General features: G+C 38.3%; 1 protein-coding gene across 1 annotated transcript in view; it reads left to right on the top strand.

The window, feature by feature from the left end:
• LOC132398909 (docking protein 5-like) overlaps nucleotides 1-18,555 on the top strand; it is a 492,926-nt gene that overhangs the window by 229,454 nt on the left and 244,917 nt on the right. The window contains exon 2 of the mRNA XM_059978743.1: nucleotides 10,125-10,232. Coding sequence (XP_059834726.1) covers nucleotides 10,125-10,232 — 108 coding nt within the window. The remainder of the gene's footprint in view (nucleotides 1-10,124; nucleotides 10,233-18,555) is intronic.

The following is an 18,555-nucleotide window of genomic DNA, read 5'->3' as shown; positions in this document are numbered from 1 at the left end:
AAATGCAAAGGATTTCGAAAACACAGGTACAACTCCTAAAAGCTAAAAAAGACATAGTTGCAGATGAACAAGTTGTCCTTTGCAGAAATCAAAGGCAGAGGAATGGATTATAGTTCCCCTTCTTCCTATCATTCTCCTTGATGTTCCTGGAACATTTCAAAAAAGCCTGACTGCCCTCATATACTTATACTATTTTTATGCCACTAGGTTGACTTTACATTCATGTGACATTCTTTCAGATATCTTTTCACACCAATGGTCTAAAACCCTCTGGGGACAGAAACTACAAAAACCTTCCAAATATTATAGATCAGCTGCTTGATGCGTTAAGTGATACTGTCAATCTGCTCTGCAAGCTTCCTTGAACTAAATAATTTAGCCAGTGTTGGCTGGTTTGATACAGCCCGATCAACATAGCCCCATTATCTTATACTGCATCTCTTGAGCAGTAAGCCTTACACTTAGGGCCAACAGCCTGTGCTCTATAGACAGTGATGTCTGTTTGCAAAGTTGTCCTTTTGACTTCAGACTGATTCTTGCTTGCCATTTATATCAAGAACTGAAGACTGGCTCCTGTTTATACCAAGATGCTGGACAAAAAATATTGGTTGGAAGTTTGTCTTACTCAAAAACATCTCTTTGATCTCTAGAAGGGTCAGCTGCTGTTTATAAAGCTGAGCTTGGCATTAAAGGCCCCTTGCCCTGGACAGTGAATATCCATCACATAGCAACCCAGGTTCAATTCCGCCACAGTCCGTAAGGAATTTATATATTTGCCCCATGATAGTGTGAGTTTCCTCCAGGTGCTCCAGATTCTTTCCACATTCTAAAGACATATGGTTCAGTAGGTAATTGGTCACATGGGTGTAATTGGGCAGTACAGGTTGATTGGGTCTGAAGTGCTGTTACTGTGCTGTATCTCTAAATAAAGCAACAAACTCTTTCCTCTCATTTTAAACCTATGCTTTGTTGCATTTGATTTCATTACTATTCTAACTAACTACCCTACTTAAGCCTCTTTTCACTTCACATGCTGAATCACGTCATCCCTCAGTCTTTATCACTACAGGAAAACAAACTCAGCCCATTCAATTTCTCCCCATTAACTAAAGCCTTGCTAGCAACATTACAGGGAACTACCTCCGCACATTCACCAGCACAACCACATTGTGGGCACCAGGACTGCACAAAATAATTCAAATGATATCTGAACAAGTGTTTTGCAAAGTTACCCCATGTTCCAACCTTGACATCTATGTCTCAATTTATGAAGGTGTGCATGCTATACACCTTGCTTAACCCTGATCTATCTGTTTCAAGGAAACTATGAAATTAAACCTAAAAGTCCCTCTGGTCCTCAACATTCCTTAGTGACCTTCCTTTTAATGTATATATTTTACCCCTATCTGTCTTCTCAAAATGTATCAATTAAGGCTTGTTGAGTTTAAATTTCATCTGTCCATACTCCACCGATTTTTCCATTTGAGCTATATATCGCTCTAACAACAAAGAATCTATTGTCTGAGCCATTGAGCTCCTTCAGCTGTTTGTTTGTTTCTTGCATCTGCAGCTTCTTAGGTCTCACTTCCTACAGTACCCCTAGACAACCTGTCATAGTTCCATTTAATATCAGAGAAATGTATGTAATAAACATCCTGAAACTCTTGTTCTTCATAGACATCCACAAAAACATAAGAGTGCCCCAAAGAATGAGTGACAGTTAAAATATTAGAACTCCAGAGACCCTCTTTCTCCCCCTCCCACACACAAATAACAGTAAATCAATGACCCTCTCCCACCCCTATCCACTTCCACAAAAAAAAATCAGCCTCTGACAATCAGAAAGCATACAACAGCAAGGACCCCAATAAAGACCATGATCTGCAGTACAACAAAAAAATAATCATTCACCTGACTATTCAACATATCACAGTTTCTTTCTTTCTCCCTGATAAAGGGGAAAAGAGGTGTCCCCTTTCACAGTGAGAGGGAAAACATAACAAACATCTCACTGATTTATGGTATTAAAAGTCTGCCACATTGCTTTTTGTTCTGAGTTGTCTGACTGGAGCAACAAGCTCCTCTGCACCACTGAGAGAGAGAGTATGTGATTCGCTGAGTGCAGAGCGCCTGATAGCTGATTGGCTGTTCTCAAAATTCTGTTTTCTCCCATGATACTTCAGTCAGCACCATCAGCTTAGAGTCAGCCCATCCACAAGGTGGCAAAAACTTGGAAGCATGAAGGCCACATCTTGGGATTTTGAAGAGTGGCTGGTTGTGAGCTTCTGGGAGCAGGCCCCACCACTGCAAAGAACCAAAGTCTAAATATAACTCCAGGTCCGATTCTTCAACAGAACCCCATCCACCCTTAAAAGGAAAAAGAAAGACATCAAAGGTAGAAATAAAGCCATTTTTGTAGATTAACTCAAGGGAATTGCTATTGAACATCATCATGACTCTGCCTTGCCTACACAAAAAATGATATAGAAGCAAAAGGAAAGACAGAATTCTGTCCTTCAGTTTTTCCTTCTTCCTTCTGTGCCTGCACCTTGCAGTGCAAATGAACAGAATTTATTGGAAGTCAGATACCAGCTCATCTGATATCTCTTTGTTCCGATAGGTTCCACAGTAAACTAAGGGTAGAGTATAATTGGACTCTCTGGCCCCTCAGCTTCACTCTAGCCATTACTGTCAGCCATCATGTCATCCAACTGGTTGGAAAAAACATAGAACATTCAGCAGTACTGCATAGTACAGGCCCTTTAACACATGACGTTGTGCTGCATTTTTAACCTACTCCAAGATCAATCTAACACTTCCATCCCACATAGCCCTCCATTTAAAAATAAATATATATAAATTTAATTTAATGTATTTTATTTTGAGATCCAGTGTGGAACAGGCCATTCTTGCCCAATGAACTGCACCACCCAACGACCATCTGTTTAAACCTAATCACAAGACAATTTACAATTACCAATTAACCTACTAACCTGTCCAGGCTTTTAATTGTGGGAGGAAAATGGAATACCCAGAGGAAACCCACATGACCACGGAGAAAATGTACAAACTCACTGTACAGACGGCACTGGAACTAAGTTCCAAACCCCTATACCCTATGCTGTTATAGAATTGTGCTAACCACTACTTAACTGTGGCACCCATTGCATCCATTTCATCCATGTGCAAAGAGTCAGTCATTCATTTATTTCTATTTTATTCACTTCAATTAATCTTAGTATTTTGCAAAGTATATTTTGTTTAATAAAAATTATTTTGCTTTATAAATACATTTTACCAATTAAGTGCTTAAATAAATAATATTTTCATGTGGTATTTTATTATTGAAACAGACTCAAAGGTCTTAGACTGTTAAGTTATTAAGAGGCACCAGGCTGCTCTGTGGCAAGTCCCTAGCATCTGCTTCTTCAGCCCTTAACTCCACTCAGTACCAGTCCAGTTTATGGGATTCTGTAGAGCCAAAAAATGCTACTTTGAATATGGAGATAACATTGTATGGGGAGGATCATGAGGTTCAAGTCCTGTGAGAAACGATTGAATCATTTAATAGTTATCTTAGCAAGATTCATTTTAGGATTGTCTAATTCCTAATCATTGAAACCCATATGACAAACATACACATTTTTAACATAGGGAATAATATCTTTTAGAACACTACTGTGATAATAATTCTGCTCTGGACAAAATTACTCATGTCGATTCTGGCTCTTGACATGGGGTATGACTAACAAAGATTGACAATTCAAGTCAACTTGAATTCCAATAGTGAGAAATAATTACTTGATGCTACTAAGCTAAAATAGGTTTGGTGACATTATTTCTACCAGCATTATTCAGCAGTGTAATCCTCATTTGCACAGTGGAAGCAAGAGCACAGGCCAGCAACTTCCAGCTGGAGTTGGTCAAGAGTAAATATGTGCTGCATGTGTTTCCAAGACAGTGTCAATCTTCCTACAAACTGCAGAAAGATGATCCAATGTAGCTGAGTTGACAAATAGCAATAAGTGCAGAAGGGCATAAAGAATTTCTAGTTCTTGCTCCTCAAAAATTGGTAAATAGTTTAATGCTGGATTAGGAATATGAACAACCATGGGATTAGGTGAAAGCTGATAATAGGTATTTGTACGTGATAAACATTAACTGAATTTCTACAAATTTTGATGAAGGTCATATGTGGTGTTTGCTTATGATCCTTGGAAACTAATAAGTCACTTCTGTTGATTATGTACAGCTGTATTATTGTTGTTGAAATAGAAATACGTCCATAACTGCATGTTTATATGATTTCCCTTGAGGCTGGTTCCAACCTAAGTGTGTTCTGAGATCCTGACAAGCTTCTTTCCAATTCAGATGCACAATTTGGACCTAATTTAAAAACAAACTAAGAACAATATATACAAGTTTCTATTGTTTGGATTGCTGTGGCTGTGCCAATAACTGGGGCATAAAATATAAGAACTGGGAAGTTGTGAACCAACTGCATAGAACATTAGATAGGTCATAGTGGGAGGAAGTGGAAGGATGGGTTAGTAAATTTGTTGATGCCACAAAGGTTGGGGGCTGTAGTGGATAGTGTGGAGGGCTGTCAGAGGTTGCAGTGGGACATTTATAGGATGCCAAACTGGGCTGAGAAGTGGAATATGGAGTTCAACACAGGTAAGTGTGTGGTGGTTCATTTTGGTAGATCAAATATGATCACAGATGGCATGAACATTGATATCTACCAGTCCCCTCTCTTTTCCACTCCCTATTCTGACTTCTCTCTTCACCCTTCTCTTCTCACTTGTCCATCAGCCTCCTCTGGTACCACTCCTCCTTTCCTTTTTCCCAAGGTCCACTGTCCTCTCCTATCATATTCATTCTTCTTCAGCCCTTCAAACTATTACATCCCAACTTCTCACTTCAACCACCCCTCCTCCATCTATCCGTCTTTCTCCTCACCTGATTTCAACTATCACTGCCAGCCCCTACTCCACCTTCTTATTCTGGCCCCTTCCCCCTTCTATTCCAGTCCTGATTAAGGGTCTCAGTCTGAAGTGGGAACTCTTTATTCCTCTCCATAGATGCTGCCTGATTTATACGTGTTGCTCTAAATTTCCAGCATCTGCAGAATTTCATGTGTTTGTGATTATTAACTGCTAATTTGTTTGGAGATTTCTTTATCTCACTGTCTTAATTATTTGCATTAATGAAAAACAGTTTAGGTCCCACATGCTTAACACATGGAATATTGCTATCAGTTGTCAATTTCTTGGGGGGTGGGGGGCAAGGGAATGGCATTATTTTTCTTTTTCTCATTACCTCCTCACTTCTGATATGATTTTAATCTAATTTCTCTATTCTAGGTTCTGTATTGAAAATAAAAATCTGTAATATTTCACTTTCATCAGTGCTTTATGAGAGCCCTTGTTCACTATATTTCCACTCATCTGCTATGCCTTTCATCTTCTCAGACAAATTTGTTTTCTATTTTGCTTTCATTCCTGTTTAAAGTATTGGATAGACAGTATGCAATGGAATCCAATGTATTGGGATAAGATAAAACAATGGATTTGCTGAGTAGTGAAGGGGCTTGGTTCATTAGGTGGCCTACTTCTGCTAATGTTACAATATGTTCATATGTCCTCACTTCTCAGTTTAGATTAGTAATATTAATTATTTTCTGCTTGTTTTACAATCAAACATAGAAATTATACATTTGAAATTAGTTTGTACTCCAGATGTCTTCTTTAGCATGTGAGAAGAAGATTCAAGTCCAAAGGCTTCTGTCTCAACATGCATCAATCTATTGACCAAACTTGTTCCATAAATGAGAACCTGACTGGTATTGAGATGGAACCACTAACTGTTTTATAGATTTGGATGATGATCAGTGTTAATTAGGACATCAATATCAAATGTCTTGTGTTATTTGTAATATGAGCCCCTAACTTATATAAGTTTTATTGCTTTTATTTATTCAGTGCTACACTAAGAGTAGACCCTTCTGGCCCATTGAGTTATTTTTCTCCAGCGACCCCACAACCCTGATTAACCTTCACCTAATCATGGGACAATTTACAATGACCATTAACCTATTCAATGTGTCTTTGGACTGTGGGAGGAAACCAGAGTACCCGTGATAAACCCCATCCATTCCAAAGAGAGGATAGGCAGAAACTCCTTACAGAATGGCAATGGAATTGAGCTCTGAACTGCAGAGCACCACAAACTTTAATATTGTCGCACTAACCATTGCACTACTGCGATGCACAGATGTAGGACCAGAATTAGGACATTCCACCCATCGAGTCTGCTCTGCCAATCCATCACGCCTGATTTACTATCCCTCCCAACCATTCTGTTGCCTTCACCCTGATATTCACTCTCACCAACTTTGAGATATTGGGGATTGAATCTGGGACTTTTTATATGAGAAGTATGTGCTCTTCCAATGAGCTACATCCCAAGGGGGAATTTTGCAAAGATCCCACTAATATATTAATTAAAGCAATAACTGGTACCAAATTCTTGCTTCAATTTTGAATGAAATATCAATTTATCAGAAGATTGCACTATATAATATTATTGAGATGAAGGTGCTAAGGTGTTACTTTCTCCCAATGTCAAATTTCTTACAAGGTTATTGATGACACAGGATTGTTGCCTGCGCATAGTGAATCCAGACAATTTGTCTGGGAATGGAATTCCATTCATACATTTTGATTCTGAATTATTCAGAGTGAATGAAGGTCAGTACACCTACAAAGAACTTGATTAGGTTATATGACTATGGGCATAATTAGTGTGAGTAGCTATAGATAACCACAAGATTATTAAAGGGCTTGCTATTGCAATGCAAATGCTAATAGGACAATTTGCTGAACACTGGTAGCTCAGGAATTGGAAGGAAGTAAAGAAGATCAGCAAGAACTAAAGGGAAATAAAGAATGAGTTGCTTTATGTTGCTTGTGCCTGCTTTTACAAATCTAAGACCTTGTGAAGAATTCAGACATGATATGAGCTTTCATTTGCTGCAGTTGAAAGCATACCAAAATGTGCACTAACGAAGATAATATGTGATAAATCATGATATATGTATATCATGGGATAGAATTACAAATAACATCATCAGCCCATTATAAATAATTGCAATATCAACTGAAAAAGGGTATTTCTGTTTCTTTAAATGATAATCATACAAAATATAAGAAATAATATCAGCATTGATTGTGCAAATGTAAAGAGTTTATCTGAATATTAGTAAATGTTAGTAGCCAAAGAGGAATACTGAACATGTTAAAGCTGCCAAAGTAATGTTACTTATTCTTAAAGAGATGTTTGCACAGAGTAACAAACCGAGAACAGTAGAAAAGAATTGAAAGTTGCCATCCTGAAAATGGGGTGATTAAAATTTGTAAATGTAAGAGTTAATTATAAATGTGGAAAGCCGTAAGACTGATCCAGTTCATTTAATCACTATAATTCGTCCAGTTCGATTACAGTATAAAGCTATATCTTACAATATCCCGTACATTTTGTCTGTACCATTGTCTATAGTAATAAAAGTAATAAGGGCCAAGTTCAAGCTGGGAGTATGATTGATCTTTATATAGGAGACAAAAAATGAACATGTTTTATTACAAATTGATGGCTACTCTGAAGTGGTTTCTTACAATTGTCAAGTATTAAATGGAGAAGTGGACCATAGTGGCAACTACCCTGTAAAGGTAGCAGGATATTGTTGCTTCTTTTACTCCTTTAATATAGCATTTGAAAATGTTAACATTAAAATCTTCGTTATTCCCTAAAATGGCAGACAAAGATTTCCCTCCTCCCCTTCCCTCCCCTGCTGGTAGTTTGCAGAAGTAGAAAGTAGCTGACATCCGGCTCCAATTCCTGCAAGCTTATTTTTATGTAAAACCCTGGCGCAATTCAAACCACACTTCTGCACTCAGTTGAAAAGTAAAGGAAATGAAGTTGAATTTTCTAAAGGGAAAAAATGTTTTATTGCATTCTTGGGATAGAAATTGGGGCATATTTTTCAAATGGGGAGAGATTAAAAGGTATTTGTTTTCCAGAATGTGAGTTAGTATATTCTTGGGATATCTAAAACTTGTTAATAACCTGTAAACTTTTAGAAATAATTTGATTATTTTGGATAGTAAATGCAGGAGTGAATTTTCATTCAGCAGGTGTTCAACAAACAACAAATTAATAAATAATTCATCAAGGATTCTGGAGCAGGATATTGGAATAACTCATTCATAAGAGACAAAAGCAAAATCGGCCCTTTGCCCTTCCTCTGTAATTCAATAAAATCATGACTGCTCTTATACCTCAGAGTCATTTTCATGCAATATCCCAATTCCTTAACATCTAAACATCTACTGATCGCTTTCAATGCATTTGAAACTGCCTTTACTACACTCTTTCGTAGAGATTTCAGAAGATTCAGTGAGTTGTTGGTAAAAAGAAAAGTCTTCTATCTACAGTATATCCTGAGTGACCAACCCATTATGAACCCTGGCACTAGAATCCCCAGTAAAACTCCCAGCATATTAACTTTCTGTGATCCATGGGCAAGGACACCTTACTCTCATGGAATCCAACATCTTTCAATCTGCCATCATTAAAAAAAAATACTCTTGTTTCTGTTTCGGATGGCTGTGCATTCTATGACATTATATTCTGTGATGGCGAGCACTCGGTAAACACACTCCTCATAAGCATGCATTTACACACACCCAGACTTTGCCTTGTCACACAGCTGTCATTGCACTCAGTGTACGCTCTTCAATGTCTTCCCAGTATATTCTTATAATAGGTTCTAAACTGAAGTGATGCACTCAGGTTGACTTTATGATGCCTTTCCCACCATACATGGTAGAATATTCCATTACTTTAGCAAAGGGGATGTATAAATGTAAATATGTTGTTTGTATACTGTATTTAAGGTAGATGTTGTTTATTTTGTAAAATGATGGTAGCTACATGGTAGAGTGCATCATATTTTAATTCATGTCTAGTCTTAAATTATCTGTGCATAACTAAAGATGGTATGTCCCGGTGCCTTAAAAAACAGCACTCTTTGCTCTCATTAGGAGAGAGAGACAGGGGCTGCCCGGAGTTCACACTGGACAAAGTATGGAGCTGCTATTGAGTTTTCTAGTAGATATCTTATTTGGTAAATGTTGACAGTTTTCATTATTTTCACTAATCTTTTTGAGTTTGATTTTAGACACACCTAATAAACACCCTTACACCAAAATGCTAAGTGAATCCAGTCATTTTTCCATGACTGGAGGACCATTACCTGTCTCTGCAGCATCCCATTGGTTACTCAATCCCAACCTGAAAATAGTCTTTTTAATCCTATTTTTATTATTTTCATCTGTTAACCAGTCCTCAATCCATCCTAATCCATTACCTCAATACTATGTCCTCTAATTTTGCTTACTTATTGGTTAAGACCATAAGACATAGGAACAGAATTAGGCCATTTGGCCCATGAGTCTGCTCTGCCATTCTATCATCATTGATATATTATCATTCACCACCCCATTCTCTTGCCTCTCCCCTTAATCTTTGACACACATACTAATCAAGAATCTATCATCCCCTGCTTTAAATATACCTCCACAGTTTACCTCCACAGTTGTCTGTGAATTCCACAGTATCACTACCTTCTGGCTAAATCTTACCTCTTGGGTAGAATGTCATCAAGAACTTCAGAAAGATCATTAGATCCAAGCTTCAAATTCATTAGATTCCCCTTATCTGCTCGGCCGGTTCCAACCTCAGAAAGTTCTAAAAGATTTGGCAAATGCAATTTCCCACTTATACATCCACATTGTTTCTGCATATTTTTTTGTTTAATTTTTAGTGCTTTGTTAATAATTTAACAATGCATTCTAGCCCTTTCCCTATTACTAAATCAAGCTGACTGGTTTATATTTCCGCTATATTCCATTGGTAGCATTTCCAATAGTAGACATGGTGTGACTGAAAACCTGTATCATATTTACTTTAGATTTAGCTAATATGTATTTTTGTTTTTCTCATAGGTACAACCAAAACAGAAGCATTTGACATATATTTTCTTTTACTTCTACGCACTGTAGATTTACCAAAGGTGCTGGCTTGTGCTAAAGAAGGCATCAAGTAAAGGTCCCAAACGACTGGAAAAGTTTTCAGATGAACGAGCTGCATATTTCAGATGTTATCATAAGGTAAATAATCAGTTAACAAAAAAAATTTTGATAACTATTTTGCATTCATTATGTCTCCCTTGAACATTATTGATGTGACAAATATTCCTTGTTGCTAAATGAAAATGATGAGACACAACTGAAAACATACATAAACCCTTCAAAGGGCTGCAACCCAAAATATCGTCACTATCTCCTCCCATAGATGCTGTCTGGCCTGCTGAGTTCTGCCAGCATTATGTGTTTTTATTTATTTCCAGCATCTGCAGATTCACTCGTGTTCCCTTAGAATCAGGCAGTCAATGGGAGACCCACATAAAGAAATATGATGATGACCAAATCATCTCTGTCATTGAGTGAGGAACAAATTTTGGCCTAGTTACAGAGCTAACTAAAAACACTTATCTGTGGAGAAACCAGCAGAGAGGAAATATTAACATATCAGTTTCATGACCTAATATTCTAATGAGAGGTCATCAACCTAAAATGTCAACTCATTTTCTGAAATCTAGTGGGGATTGATAGCATTTCCAATTCTGCTGCTCTTCTTGAACCAATGCTGTGCAATCTTGTGCACTTGAAATCGGACCTCTGCCTGGGGCCTCATGAGACTGACTCCAACAATGCAGCACAGTATCAATACTGCTATGGATTGTCTGAGTTCAAATCTCTGGAGTGAGTATTCAACCCACAATTTTTGATAAGTGCTGAAATGTTCTCAAGTGAGCAGGAATGGTCGGAGAATAAGTGACAATTATTTTTCTCTAAATCATCTTTTAATATATTGTTCTCAAATTATTTATCATATTCCAATGGTTTTGCTGTATATGGCTACAAAGGACCAGAATTTAAAATCTTGTCTTCACAGGAATCCAAAATAATATTGTAATAGTACAGTTGTCCCTAATCATCAAATGCAATCCAAAACTACTATAGTGGCTGTTGCAACACCAAAAGAAACACATAACTCATAAACATTAGGAACAGGATAGGTCACCCAACCCCTCTTGTCTTCTCCACCATTCAATAAATCCACCGGTGATCTGACAGCAACATCCATTCCACATTCCTGCCTGCTCTTGAACTCTTTATTTCCTTGCTTATCAAGAGCTTATGTAAGTTTGCCTTATATGCATTCAAAGTCATTTCTGCCTCTTCCCTTGAGGAAGGCATTATCAAAAACTCTAGAACCTCGTTGAGAAAGAAAGAATCAGCTTACGCTATCATAAATGAGTGCCATTTTATTTTTAAGCAGCCCCATCTCCCTGATTCAAGAATACTACAAGAGGAAACATCCTCTCCACATCAATCCTGTCATGTACCTTAGAGATGTTATCAGTTTCAAAACAGGATTAGGAGTTTGCAAAATATCAGAAATGAAAGACGAATTTCAGCTTTCCTGAGTTTGAATCTGCTGCTAGTAACCTCATGTTATATATGTTAAAAACGGATAATTCTCAAGATCATTTTCAGGGCAGCACAGTGCCACAAATGATCTTGAGAAGCTGCTGCTTCACGGTTTCAATCCGGACCTCCATGTGAAGTTTGCTTGTAATCTCTAACAATGTTGGATTCCTTTTCGGTGCTCCGATTCCTTCGCATATCCCAGAGGAGTGCAGGTTGGTCGGTTGATTAGCTACTGTAAATTTCTCTGAGGGTGTAAGTGAATGGTGGCGGGAGAGTAAAATTGGATTATTGCGGGATTAGTATAAGTGGATGCTTCATGGTTGGTGTGGAGTTGGTGGGACAAAACACTGAGTTTCTTGCTTCTTGTCATGGTCTTCACTTCGTGTCAGGTGGTGGTGAAGAAGGCACTGCCTCAGTGTTTTTAGTCAGGAAGTGCCCAGTGTACAACTCCTGCTCATGGTAATCCACTATGGAGAAAATGACTAAGGATTTTTGCTGAGACAGAAAATTAGGAGGGGGAGGTCTGAGAGGGTGTCTGATCATGAAGAGTTTAGACAGAATAAATAAAGAGAAATTGTTTTCATTACTTTAACATCATAAAACTGATTTAAATTGTTTGGCAAGAGAACTGGAGAATACATGAGGAAAAGTTTAGAATGGTATGGTTAAGGTCTGGAAATCACTTTCCATCAGAATGATTGATTAAAAAATAAAAGGTTTCTTCAAAAGGAAATATTTGGAAGAGAAACATCTCAGGGATTTTCTGAAAGTCTGAAGTGGAGCAGACTGAATCAGACTTTTTCCATAAAATAGGGATGTCTGGGTTTCTAACAACCCATGAATAGACTGTCACTTCCTTTCAGCTATTAATTTGGAGGAACTGTTCAATGCAAGTGGATAGAACTTTATTGAAGCATTGGAAGAATGTTTTGCTTCCCAGTCTAATGCGATGTTAGCAGGAATCACATTAGTTGCATTAAGTTTGCAATCTTTCAGCAATCTCTAGTTGACATATATCTAGTCTAGAGAGCATGATTCCTATAAAAAATCTTTTGTTTCATGTATATTCTATCTTTAGAGGCAACTTGTTTTCACAGGGCTGCAATTCTCTGAGCCTGTTGATGTAACTTGTGCAATAAAATTGCCTGATAAAGATGAAAGGGGTTTCTGCTTCAGGCAAAGTATAAAAGGTGTACTGTTGTGACATTTCTCCATCCAACTCAATAATAAATCCATACCTTCTTCACGGACAAGTGAAAATCTACAGATGCTGGAAATCTGAGCAACGCATACATAATGCTGGAGGAACTCAGCGGGCCAGGCTATGGAAAACTGTACAGTCGACTTTTCAGATTGAAACCCTTCAGGGCAGGAGAAAAAGTGTTGAGAAGTAGATTTAAAAGGTAGAGGGAGATGAGAGAGAAACAAAAGATAATAGGTGAAATCTGAAGGGGGAAGGATGAAGTAAAGAGCTGGGAAGTTGATTGCCGAAAGAGACAGAAGACCATGAAAGGAAGAAAAGGGGGGAGGAGCGCCAGAGGGGGGCAATGGATGGGCAAGGAGATAAGGTGTGAAAGGGAAAAGGGAATGGGAAATGGTGAAGGAGAGGGAGGGGTGGGGAGCATTACCAGAAGTTTGAAAAATTGATGTTCATGCCATCAGGTTGGAGGCTATCCAAACAGAATATATGTTGCTTTTCCAGCCTAAGTATGGCCTCAACACGACGGTGGAGGAGGCCATAGATGGACATATCAGAATGGGTTTGGGAAGTGGAAATAAAATGGGTAGCCACTGAGAAATCACACTTTTTCTGGCAGACGGAGCATAGGTGCTCAGTGAAGCAGTTTCCCAATCTACGTCGGGTCTCACCGATTTACAAGAGGGCACACAGGGAGCACTAGACACAGTATATGACCCCAACAGACTCACACGTAAAGTGTTGTTTCACCTAGAAGGACTCTTTAGGACCCTGAATGGTAGTGAAGGTGGAGGTGTATAGGCCAGTGTAGCACTTGTTCCTCTTGCAAGGATAAATGCCAGAAGGGAGATCAGTGGGGAGGGACGATTGGACAAGGGAGTCACATAAGGAGTGATCTCAGCAGAAAACAGAAAGCTGGTGCGAGGGGAAGGAAAGATGTGTGTGGTGGTGGGATCCTGTTGGAGATGGCGGAAGTTCTGGAGAATTATGTGTTAGATGTGGAGTCTCGTGGGGTGGTAGGTGAGGACAAGATGAATACTATCCCTGGTAGTGCGGTGGGAGGATGGGGTAAGAGCAGATGTGTGTGAAATAGAAGAGATGCAGTTGAGGGTAGTGTTGATGGCGGAGGAAGGAAAGCTCCTTTCTTTGAAAAAGGAGAACATCTTCCTCATTCTAGAATGAAAAGCCTCATCCTAAGAGAAGATGCGGCAGAGATGGAGGAATTGAGAGAAAGGGATTGTGGGAAGAGGTATAATCCAAGTATCAGTGGGAGTCCATGGGTTTATAATAGATGTCAGTGGATAAGCTATCTCTGGAGCTAGAGACCGTGAGATCACGAAAGTGGAGGTGGGTGCCAGAAATGGACCAGTAAATTTCAGGGCAGGGTAGAAGTTGAAGGCAGAATGGGTGAAGTAGACGAGTTTAGCACAGGTTCAAGAATCAGCCCCAATGCATTCGTTGATGTAGCATAGGAAAAGTACGGGACAGTTACCAGTGTAGGCTTGGAACATAGACTGTTCCACGTAGCCAACAAACAGCCAGGCATAGCAGGGACCCATGCGAGTACACATGACTACAGCTTTTCTTTGAAGGAAGTGTGAGGAGCCAAAGGAGAAATTATTTAGAGTGAGGGCAAGTTCTGCTGGGTGGTGGAGGGAAACTGGCTAGGTCTGATGGCCAGAAAAAAGAAAAGGAGAGCTTTAAGGCCTTCCATGTCATCTTCCATATTATTACTTTCTTGAGAGTATTATTATGGTGCATTCATGCACTTTCTTGGCCACCACTGCCAATGTAAATTAAATTTAAATCCCCATTTAGTGTAAATATGGGGATGTTAAAGGTTCAATGTTTCAAAGGTTAATTTATCATCAAAGTATATAACTCTGAAATTCTTCTTCACCAGATAGTCATGAAACCAAAAAAGAAAAGGGTGGTAGTATGATCATCAACCCCCAAATCCCTCCTCCCTGCACAATAAATAAATAGAAATGGAACAGGCACATCAACCGCCAAATCCCTCCTCCCTGCACAATAAATAAATAGAAATGGAACAGGCACATCAACCGCCAAATCCCCCTTTCCTACACACAAAGAAAAGAAAGATCGCGTGACAAACACAGAATGTAAAAAAAAACTAAATTACTTTTTAAAATGTCTATAGTCCATATCCAAATTGCAAAAAATCAGGATAACATTCTCCTCGAGATCTTTTCCTCTCCAGCAGCAGAGCAATCCCACCTGGGATCAAATAATTGTTTAACAAATAGTTCTGCACCTGTCACAACACTGTCAATGGATGTCAAACTATATGTGGCAATGATGAAGTGCAATCTCATTGAGGCCCCCTGGTATTACACCATGGAACCACCTATTGATCTCATGCCAGGTCAGTGTGCGATCAAAGTTATGACTGTTGAAAAGGATTCTCAGCTTGTAGAATGGCCAAGTTAAATTTATTTTAAATGCTATTGTATTATGCTTAATATTCTGACTGATTTCTGCATGTTTTAGCATGTATTAGTGAACTGTAGTTATTTTGTGTATTTAAAAACATAACTTCAATGGTTTTCAAATGTCCTTAAGATCAATGACAATTCAAGCTTGTTGAAGGGGTTCAGCAGCTTCCATGCTGCTATAAAACTGATGTTAGTGCCTTCTAACCAAGTTTATCAAAGTGTTGTGTTTGTGAGGCCTCAGTGCTAACTAAGGCCTTGTCAATTTCGTGACCTGTCTCCTTGGTGCCGAGGGCTAGCAATGTCTGCCTTTCACATCTGGCTCAGGTAAGTGCAGGTGGGCAGAGACTACAAACTGACTAAGAAGTGAATTGGCTTGAGGAAAATCCTGCTCAGCTGATAATATTAAATTTCAGTAGCTTCTCAACAGCATTATTGATCACTGTATTCATGTCACTTGCTAATAAACTAATTAATACATTGGTCATTAGCCATTGTTTATTGATTATATTTTTAATATATTGGTCCTTTGAATCATTTGAATTCTATGTGCATAAAATTTGCATATATTGTTTTCCTGGTGAATCTCTTGAGAACAAACAGCTTTTATGAAAACATGATTTATATAACGGTTAAATGATTGATTTGTTATACAGAACTAATGATAAAAACAAATCTTGTCTGGTCACTGTTATGCACATAAGATTCTATCGTATTTAAGACCCTTGTGCCTACAGCCAGACTGACGGACAGTTGCATTCTTGAGGCAAAGAGTGAATTTATGCTGCTTCTGTAAACAGGCTTTGGACTGTAAGCACCTACCATGTGTTAAAGCAAACTGGCTTCAAAGAAACTGCTGTAGGTACTCAGTGGGTAGTGTAGAATCTGTGGGGAGGAAAAGGGTTGTCAGCATTTCAGGTCAAGAGCTTGCATCAGGACTGAAAGTAGAGAGGGAAATTAGTCAGTATAAAGATGACAGGAGAATTGAGTCAGGAGTGAGTAGGCAACATGGACTGAGGAAGTGTGAAAGATGACGGCAGGTGAAGCCAGATTCCATCGTGGGCACTAGAGGTGGAAAGGAACGGGTGGATTTTGGTGCCAAAAACAGTTTGTTTTAACCGTGTACACTGCCAGTTCTGATGAAAGTCTCTATCTGAAACGTCGACTCCCCATTTCTCTTCATAGATACAGCCTGACCTGCTGAGCTCCTCCTACTTCTTTATGTGTGACTTATCTGGGTGATGGGCCATTACAAGACACTTACCCAACTTACTCTGTTACTATATAAGAACTCAAAAGAACAAAACAGGAGAAGCCTTTCTTCCTCTCATGTCTTCTCTCCCATTCAATCAGGCAGCTCTGATTGTTTACTTCAGCATCACTTCCCTTCCCCATATTACCATATTCATTGATAAGTAAACATTGATTTCTGACTTGAATATATTCAGTGACTAATATTGCAATGATCTTGAAAAGAGAATGACAAAGATTCGCTATCCTCAGGATGAAAAAATCTTTTTTTTACCTCAATCCTGAATGGCCAACCTCACATTTTATGTATTTTGTGTATTAAAATTGTATTCTTTGTTATTGTAGTAATTTATATATTGACTTTTGGGATTTTTAGCTATTTCTAATAATCTGGACCAGTCAATTCAAGTGATTTAAGTTTATATTACTCCAAGACCAAGTCCTTGAAGCTTCACGCTGGGGTTATAGAACCTTGGATACCTTCTACTTTTGCTTAACCTTGATCTTAATTCATCCCTTGGATGTTAATGTCAGAATCAGAATCAAAATCAGTTTTAGTATCGCTGGCATATGTCATGAAATCTATTGTCTTGCAGAAGTAATACATTGCTATACATAATAGTAAAAAACTAGAAATTACAATGAAATATATATTTTAAGTAATTAAATTAATTAAGTAGTGCAAAAACGGAGCAAATAAAAAGTAGTGAGGTAGTGTATATGGGTTAATTGTCCATTTAGAAATCTGATTGCAGAGGGGAAGAAGTTGTTTCTAGAACATTGAGAGTATGCTTTCAGGCTGTTGCACCTTCTCCTTGAGGTAACCATGAGAAGGAAGCATGTCCTGGGTGATAGGGGTCCTTAATGCTAGATACAGCCTTTCTGAGGTATTGCCTTTTGAAGATGTTCTCAATGCTAGGGATGATAGTGCCTGTCATGGAATTGGCTGAGGATCTTCTTCTCAAAAATGTTAACGGTAAAGCAAGGAGCCTATTTTTTTGTGGCTTTTTTTCCTTATTGCCCACAATGCTCTCCAGCTCCAGTATAATTTTACTAGATTCAAGACATGGTTACCCTTAGTTACTTGGTTCCAACAGGTGCTCTAGAAATCATTCACAAATTGATGGTCTGGAAAACAACACTATTAATGAATTCAAAGTGGACAGTTGAAGATCACAGTCAGTAAAGACATCTGGGCAAACAAGCGAGGGTCCGAAGCACAACAGCACTGTCTTGCACTTTCCAAGCACGATTACATTTCTAGACAATTAATCTCCTCAGAAGAGTCACAGCTAAAATATTAATCTTACTGATTTTAATTGATCAAATTTTTTATTTCCAATTTTCCAGTTGTTATTGGTTTTATTTCGAGATTTAATATTCTTATGTTTCAATTAACTCTTTTTTCTGAACTGTTCAAGTTCATTCACACAAACATATAAAAGGAGATATGAAGTCTATAATCATTAAAAAAAATCATGAAGTTGTTTGTAATAAGAAGTGAATGTATTAGTTTTCATAACAAGGTTCCATACAGCAAATGTCAATGATTTTGCATTCATTTCCCCACAAGTCACATGAAAGCCAGAATACTTGATTAACATAGTTTTTGTCTTCAAATTTACTCTCGTTAATTTCTTAGTCATGTCCATTACTCATACACAAACATTCAACAGGATCAGACTTCCAAAAAGACAGATCACATTTACAGAATTCACAACAGATTTCAACTTCCTTATGTTTTAGTTTTTTATTCATTCTCTTATAATCCCTAGCCCCTTAATATACAGTCTTTACCTTTTAGCTTAATATCTGGGCAAACGTTAGGAACCTGAATTTCCTCATGTGTGCCTGATATTCTTGCCTTTCATGTGCTGTAGCATTTTTGACTCTTATCTTCTGAAGGTGCGAGAAGTGTTAATTATTATCACAAACAAGGTAAGTTATAGAGCACCTGAATCAAGTGGTGTGGGGAGAGAGCAGGAAAGTAGATCAATCATGATCATGTTAAATGTCGGATCAGACAAGGTGGGCT

The sequence above is a fragment of the Hypanus sabinus genome, chromosome 9 (genome assembly GCF_030144855.1).
Source record: "Hypanus sabinus isolate sHypSab1 chromosome 9, sHypSab1.hap1, whole genome shotgun sequence".
Taxonomy (NCBI): Eukaryota; Metazoa; Chordata; class Chondrichthyes; order Myliobatiformes; family Dasyatidae; genus Hypanus; species Hypanus sabinus.
This window is presented reverse-complemented; position numbering and strand designations above follow the sequence as displayed.